The sequence below is a fragment of the Neomonachus schauinslandi genome, chromosome 7, assembly GCF_002201575.2.
Source record: "Neomonachus schauinslandi chromosome 7, ASM220157v2, whole genome shotgun sequence".
In the NCBI taxonomy this organism is placed as follows: Eukaryota; Metazoa; Chordata; class Mammalia; order Carnivora; family Phocidae; genus Neomonachus; species Neomonachus schauinslandi.
Window position 1 is genome coordinate 40,891,268 of NC_058409.1, and position 7,344 is coordinate 40,898,611.

The 7,344-nt window shown below is 46.2% G+C and overlaps 1 protein-coding gene across 2 annotated transcripts; it reads right to left on the minus strand.

The window, feature by feature from the left end:
- Window positions 1-338: 338 nt before the first annotated feature.
- PLK2 (polo like kinase 2) lies at window positions 339-6,346 on the minus strand. Of its 2 annotated transcripts, XM_044917181.1 has the most exons (15): window positions 6,075-6,346; window positions 5,967-6,032; window positions 5,290-5,397; window positions 5,029-5,145; window positions 4,698-4,827; window positions 4,375-4,462; window positions 3,807-3,902; window positions 3,500-3,698; window positions 3,263-3,410; window positions 2,818-2,915; window positions 2,373-2,502; window positions 1,889-2,129; window positions 1,639-1,768; window positions 1,266-1,376; window positions 339-1,131 (listed from the first exon to the last, which is right to left on the minus strand). In XM_044917181.1, the coding sequence occupies exons 1-15, from the start codon at window positions 6,234-6,236 to the stop codon at window positions 940-942; spliced, it is 2,016 nt and encodes a 671-aa protein (XP_044773116.1). In that variant the 5' UTR covers window positions 6,237-6,346; the 3' UTR covers window positions 339-939. The 2 variants fall into 2 exon arrangements, with proteins under 2 accessions (XP_044773116.1, XP_021557901.1); XM_021702226.1 differs by having other exon boundaries at window positions 5,967-6,346.
- Between the last annotated feature and the right edge of the window lie 998 nt (window positions 6,347-7,344).

A 7,344-nucleotide genomic window follows, 5' to 3' on the forward strand; every position in this document is an offset into this window, starting at 1 on the left:
GTTTACACAGGATGACTCTGGCTTTCAGCTCCAAGCTAAATGAGTTTTAAGGAAATACTCCAGAGAGAAATTGGCTGTGGATTTAGTAAGAGGGCCAGATTTGGGTTGTAACAGGAATAGTATTTTTGTTATAATCATCTCTTCTCAAGCTAGATCTACCCCGAAAATGTTAGACTGTACTTCAGGTGTTAAGAATTTACTTCCTACAAACAAAAAATCAAAGATCTAACTTTCTAGAATGCTTCTATTTTCGATGTCACCCCAAAGAGTGCCAAGAGTCCATGATCAAAGAATGTTGCGATGCGGTGACGCACCATACCAAAGACAGGAGACCGCTGTTTCTGCTTTTTCATACTCTTTATTGCCAACAGTTTAAAATGGTCAACATAAAAAAAAGAAACATTTTGATAATAAATACTGCTCTTTGGGCTGTAATAAATAAAAAGTTTATTAACAAGGAATGCACTTTTCCAGCCACAAGTGTCTTCAAAAATTAACAACAACAAAAAAAATTATGTATGGCCATAGTTCACAGTTGAGTAGCCAAAAGCTGCTCCGAGGACAGCCTTTAAACAACACGGGAGCTTCCTCCATCTTCCCTCCCCTTTGGGAAGTATATTCACAGTTCCAAGTCTTCTGTCTAAAATGCTCTCAACAGAGAGAAGAGTCAATGCACCTTTCTGCAAAATTGTCTGAAAAACCTTTTAAAACAGGTACGTCAAGGAAAACTGCATTCTGGTTCACTCTCAGATTGTCCAACGTTCAGAACTGGATGCCTCAGCCTGGTCTGGTTCCGCCTAGTCCTGCAGGCCCTCGCGGAATTGTTTTCGTACCACCACCTGTCCATCCTCTTCAACATGCTGTAGACCATCTGACTGGCTTCCCTGTAGATCTCACAGTGGAAAAGAGGAGTCCCATAGGGTCCATTCAAGAAGTCTTCTAGTTACATCTCTGTAAGAGCATGTTCAGAGCATATTCCATTCGATGTTTTAATTCTAACGAACAGCCAGACATCAGCAGAGTTGTTAGTCTGAACGTTGTAGATATCCTGTCCTCGTTGATGTAAGTGAGGAGATATTCTTCGTTTTGGCTACAGATGATTATTTTCGTATGATCATGATAGAAATTCACCTTTCAAAAGGAAACATAGATATTAGACATCTCCAAATATTCAAGAATTAGACAAGTGTGTCCAATAATTAAGTGGCTAGATAAAAATCACTTTTTGTGACCTAAATACACACATTTCTGAAAAGCTCACTTACCTGAAAGGTGCCATCATTAAAGAGCATCATTAAGGCCTTATCAGATTTCAGCCACTGAAGGAGGTAGAGCCGAGGTCTTCGAATATCGGTAACACTAGGCAGATCTCCACCCTAGAAGAAATTGGGAGAGTAAGTGCCCATAAAAATTTTGCAGTTTCCAAGTCTTCTAGGCACATGCCTGTCCAACCTGAGCAGGCATCAGAATGGCCTGGAGATTCCTGGTCCTGCCTCCCAGAGATTCTGACTCAGCAGAGCTAGCATAGGACATGAGCATCTGCACCTCTGACAAGCTTTGGAGCTGTGCAGATGCTACTCGTCTGTGGACTACACTTCAGATATCACTGCTCACAAGCCACATCCAGGAGGTACTTACATCCATGAGGTTCTCCTCCATGTAATGAGAGAAGTATTTGAGCACCGTCACTTGACTAATGAATTGTTCAGGGGCATCTGTTGCTTGGAAAACAGAGCATTGGCCAAGCTCTGCATAATAGTGAACTGTTCTGAAAAACAGGAACCATAGGGAGAGAAGAGAAACAAAACAGAAGCAGTTAGTCACTGTTTTTAGATTGTTAGTGCAAGACTAAAGAAGTGACAGGACTTCATTAACTGGATACACTTACTTTTTGTCTGGAAGGAGGCTCATGTGAGCACCATTGTTGAAAAGGACACCTACAGTGTGGTCTGAGAGCTGGTACCCAAAGCCGTATTTGTTAGAGTAATCGACCCATTTGGTGACCCACTGAAAGGAAGTGCTCAGCTGCTCTTTAGGAATGCAGTCAGCTTCTGGCATGTTTTCTAGACATCCTCGAAGGACTCTTGCGACTGTGTCCGCAACACTGCCCATGGTACTGTCCTCAAGGCCTGAAAAGTCAGGGAAAATTATAAAATAATTAACAATAAGACCTTAGGCTTTGGTGGCTGCTGAACTTTCCCTCCACGACTTCGAAGGACAGAAGTCTCAAAACTGTTCCTTGCCTTTTTCCAAGTCCTCTGATTTTGCCTCTTCTATGTTAAATTGGGCCACAAAACAAATGGACTCCAGTTACTTAGTATTAAGCACTAGCATTTATAGCTTCATGTAAAATGCCACTGACAGCTACTTACATTCACTGCTACTGCTGCAGCTGCCGAGAGTCCCTCGGACTATCATGCGGATAGCATCTCCAATCTGCTGCTTATTTTCTACCGCAGGTGTTCCAGATCGGGCGACTGTAGTGGTGGGTGGCTGGAGCTCCTAGAAAAGACAAGAGTTAGACAATGAGTCAAGCATCTACCATCCATTTAAGGCTGAGAATTCTAGGTTAGGGTGAGATTGTGGCAATTGCTAGGAAAGCTGATCAAAAAGCAATGGGCACAAAAGGTGTTTTGGTGACTCAAGTACATGCACTGTTAAACTGAAAAACCAAATCTTTCCTTTTAAACGGCTGGAAGAAAAGCTTTAAGTAAATACAACATATCTGAATCGTGATAATCATAATCCATGTGATAATTAGCAAAGAGCAGAAATGATATAAAGTGTTTATATCTATTTTATTCTTTTCCGGCATACCTCATCTGTCCTGTGTTTGCTGGGTTGTTGAGTTATTGAAGTCTTTTTCAAATCATGCCTAAGCTTGTAAATTTCTTCATCTTCTTTAGACACTCTATCTGTAAATCAAAGACAAAAATTATGAGCATTAGGCTATGCTAACAAGATAGAAACAGAGTTAGCCACATTTCCTCCTTTTGCAATAATAACCAGCTTATGAGCATCCAAGGCAAAACCAGCATTTTATCATTACCATCAGCTGCAATTATGCAAGAAGCACACTTTAATGTGTATGGGGAAAAAAGCTATCCAGCACATTTTGCAGTGCAGATTTATCATGCTATAAAAAGTTCAATGGTATTCAAACATACCGGCTGTTATGTTAACATAAAAAAAAGTCTTTTAACTAACTTATCAAATTTAAATAGAATACTGGATACAGAAGAGCAAAACTCTTATAACTTACTATGTGTGTCAATATATCTTGCTTTGTCTTTTTTGCCACCAAAAAGAGCGGCAGCTGCTTTCTTAAAGAAATTCTTAGCCGGGCTTGACAAGTGGAAGTCTGGAACTGTATGACAACAGCTAGAAGAGAGTCTGTCTGGGGTGAAGCCCTGTGGAGTGTCAGAAAAGACTTTCAGTAACCAGTTGGTTGAAAAAATGTGATCAATAGCACATAAGAAGACACAAGAAACGTGCCAACCTGCAAAAAAAATTCATGTCGAATGATGTCATCCAAACTGGGACGATCCTCTGGATTCTTGGACAACATGCTAGCTATTAAGTGCTTAGCAGGAGCCAGCAATGAAGATGGCATTGTATACCTTGCTTCTCTTATGCACCTGTACGTTTCTTTCAGATTTGTCGTTTCAAAGGGGGGTCTTCCTAGTAACATTGTATACCTGTGTGCAAGAGAACACTTCTTTAGGAATGGTCATAAAGCAGCTCTTTCTGATTGTTAAGTTCTAAATACAAATTTGCTTTTTGATCATTTTGGTGCATTTACTTACATTACACAACCTAAGGCCCAAATGTCTGATTCACAGCCATGTCCTTGCTTGTTGAGGACTTCAGGAGAGAGATAATTTGGGGTACCACATATTGTTCTGGAAAAACAAAATATGAAGATCTCATTAAGAACTGTCCCACTGTTTACACTTAGTTCTCTAGATAAAACCTTAAAAGTACTGTACTGAATTCCTATTTAGAAAAATTTGACTTTTAATTTTTGGCATCTCAACAATTAACATTTGACCAAGTGACTTAATAATTTTTTTAATACATGTGTAATTTTTTTCAGATACATGACAAAGTGTTTTTAACCAACTGAGACCAAGTACAGCATAGCACTTGTGTAACATGTCAGGCAAATATGAGACAAATTTTCATAATCAACTCCTAGGCATAAGGTACTCTGCCTAGTTCATAGTGGGCACTTACTGTTTCCATAAATTAACATTATTGTGATTTGTGGTGGTTAGCATCAATTAACCTTCTCCAAAACATTAATTGGAAAAAAAATAAGGGCATATTTGATCGCCATAAAATCCTGTCAGGTTGTATCTTCCTGACTCTTACCTCCTTCTGTGTTCCAAGGGTTCCAGCCTGGCTGCCAAACCGAAGTCCCCGACTTTTAATTCCATGGCTTCATTAATAAAAAAGTTCCCTGGATCATAAACAAAACAAAACCTGAATACCCTTGAAAAGATGTTCTAACCAAACACACACACATCCTCTTTGGAGGCAGGCAGTCAGGTGTTTACTATTAAAGTCACCGATTCAAAAAGGAGATTGCATAGGCTAGATCCCAATTAAGAACATTAATACGTAAGAAGGGAGACAGAGAAGAAAAGAACACCTTTCTCTAAGGCAAAAGCCAGTGTTTGGAATAAAGGGCTTACCTAGTTTGAGATCTCTGTGTAAGATTTCTTGTTCATGAAGGTACTTTAGTCCAGACACAATCTGCCTGAGGTAGTATCGGACTTCTGGCTCTGTCAACACCTTCCTTGCTTTCAAGATATGAGCCATGGACTAGGAAGAGGAGAAGGGAAAAAGAGAATGTCTCAAACAAAGTTATCAAAATCAGTAGTTTCCTTTTGCAGGTTGAGTGATGAAAGTTAATAATGCAATATAATAATTGCCACCACAGCTAAAATCCCCAATAAAATGCAATTTGAATCCCACTTCAGTTTGGGGGGAAGTAAATGGACTCAAACAGGAGTTAAAGCTTACCCTTCTACTGCAGTATTCCAGGAGAATGTAAATATTTTCTTTGTCCTCAAAGTAATGGTAAAATTGCACTACATGCTTATGATGAAGGATTCTGTGAAGCTCTATTTCTTTGTCAATCTGCAAGAAAAAGCAAGACAAGGCTGATGAGCCTTCTGTCACCTTCTGTAAGCCAGTTGCTTACACATGCAGAAGACATTTTCTTAACAGGGAAGGGCCATCCCTGCACACAAAGAAAATACTTTACACAACAGTCATACACACCTTTTCCCTTTGATGAGGTTTAGCTACTCTGCTGTGAGGAATAATTTTTGCAGCATAGACTTTGTTGTTTGTCAAATCTGTCATCTCGTAACATTTGGCAAAGCCACCCTGAAACAAAGCCGAGACAGCATTGAGCGTGGCAGAAAAATGGACAGCAGATATTTATAAAAATATTTCAAAAATGAGAAAGAGAAGCAAAATTACGGGGAAGTAAGGCTGGACAGACGTATGCTCTGTACTTTTTAAAAGCTCCTTCACGAAAGGAAAGGCTTTCCTGAAAACAGTAAAACAGTTCTCCTCCCTTTACAAAGAGGAGCTTTATGGAGGAGGTTGGGATCAGGCAGATGAAAAATAATGTCTGAAGAGACCTGTCAGGAAAATTCCCTGGGGAGCAGGTGGAGGAAGCTAGGGGCTGGAGTTAGAAAGCCCTCGCTTCTGGCCTCAAGATCAATTTCTTTGGGCTGCGGGAGGCACTCAGAGCCCAGGCTAAGGATGTAAAGCCGATCGGGGCGCTGTCAGCGCACAAAAGCCAGAGCAGGGCAGGTGAACACCCAAGTCCCGCCGGGATCGGAGGCCCCTGAGAAGCCAAGACGCTGGGACTCAGGGTCCAGCCGGCTCGGGGGCTGCCCGGGCAGACCTCCCTCCCGTCCGGCAGCCGGGCGCCCGCCGCTCGTCACCTTTCCCAGCACTTTGCCCCGGCAGTAGCGCTTCCCCGTCGTGGGGTCCACGATAATCCGCGAGATCTCGGCCCCGGAGTGCGAGTGGTGGTGATGGTGGTGCGGGGCCGCCGGCTGCCCCTGCGCCTGGGGCTGCGGCGGCTGCGGCTCCTCGGGGGGCGGCTGCGGCCGCTTCTTCTTAGAGTCCCCGCCACAAGCCTTGCCCAGCGCCTGCTCGCACATCTTGGTGCTAGCGGCCGGCTGGTAGGTGATAGTCCGCAAGAGCTCCATCGTCGCCTCACCGCCCGGCACTGCCTGCTGCCACCTCCGAGGCGCGGACACACGCCCGAGCTGGCCCTTGCCCTCGAGCCCCCGCCTCCACCAACAACCCGCGCCTGACGTTCGCGTCCACTTGTGAGAGTGCGAACGCCCGGCCAAGTCTTATATACGGGCCAAGAAGAGGGGCGGAGAATCGAAACGGGATGAGACGTCACGGGCGACGCCCCGCCCACCGGCCGCCGCAGCTTGTGAGGCCCGTCGCGAGGTCGGGACTGGCCGGGGGCGTCCGGCGTGCGAGCGGCGTGTAGACAGAGACGGGCCGGCCTCGGGGAGGGCTCGCCGCAACGGGCAGGCCGGCAAAGGCGTCGGGTCGTCCCGGGACCGCCACCCCGTTCTTCGAAGCTCCGAGGCTCTGGGTTTGAAATGGAAACCCGAAGGCTGGCACCCGGCCCTACCGCCTCCCTCAACTCCGCCCTCGCCCCGCCCCACTCGCCGGGTGTCCCCGCGGTGAGGTGTGCGAGCCCAGCCGGGCGCTCTGCTAACGCGGGTCCCCTCCCCCGCACGGTCCTTCCTGACCGCCCCGCAACCTGACGCCGCCAGTCAGGTGTGACTGTGTCCAGAGTCCACTGCACAGGCACATGAGGCCTCACTCGGGCCGCCTGGAGGGCCTCGGTGCTGCCGCCCGCCGGCCCCGCAGCCACCCAGCCCTGCTGCCCCGCGTTTTTACCCCACCAGCTCGTGTCTAGTGGGGGCTGCGGGGTCGCCCTGCCAGTGAAAGGCAAGGGTTCGCAGAGCTCACCGCCGCTTCTGAGTGAGGCGGACCCAGGCCCGGGCCTGACGTAGCCGAGTCCGCTTAGGCCTGTTTGGCCTCTGCCCATCACGCTAGAGCGGGCCTTTGCTGGAGCTCAGGCCCTTAACCTTGGAGAGGGAGCCCGGGCCCTGGCGAAGTCATTCCCCTTCAGGTTGCTCTAGGACTGGGGAGCAAGGGCGTCCTCTCGTGGGCTGTTCCAGAAGTGCAGGCACTGGTCTGCGTGGGCAGCGGTTAACGACGACGCGGGCCTTCTTTGACAGTAAGTGGTGTTAAAAGCACTCCTGGTGCTAATCATGGTTTACAGTCGAA

Excerpts from the sequence above, each read along its gene's own strand:
- PLK2 (XM_021702226.1), bottom strand. The coding sequence starts at position 6,236 with ATGGAGCTCTTGCGGACTATCACCTACCAGCCGGCCGCTAGCACCAAG. Across the intron at positions 5,398-5,966 it reads GGGGCAAAGTGCTGGGAAAG|GGTGGCTTTGCCAAATGTTA; the intron begins GTGACGAGCGGC and ends GCTTTGTTTCAG. Across the intron at positions 2,503-2,817 it reads GCAAACACAGGACAGATGAG|GAGCTCCAGCCACCCACCAC; the intron begins GTATGCCGGAAA and ends TGTCTTTTCTAG.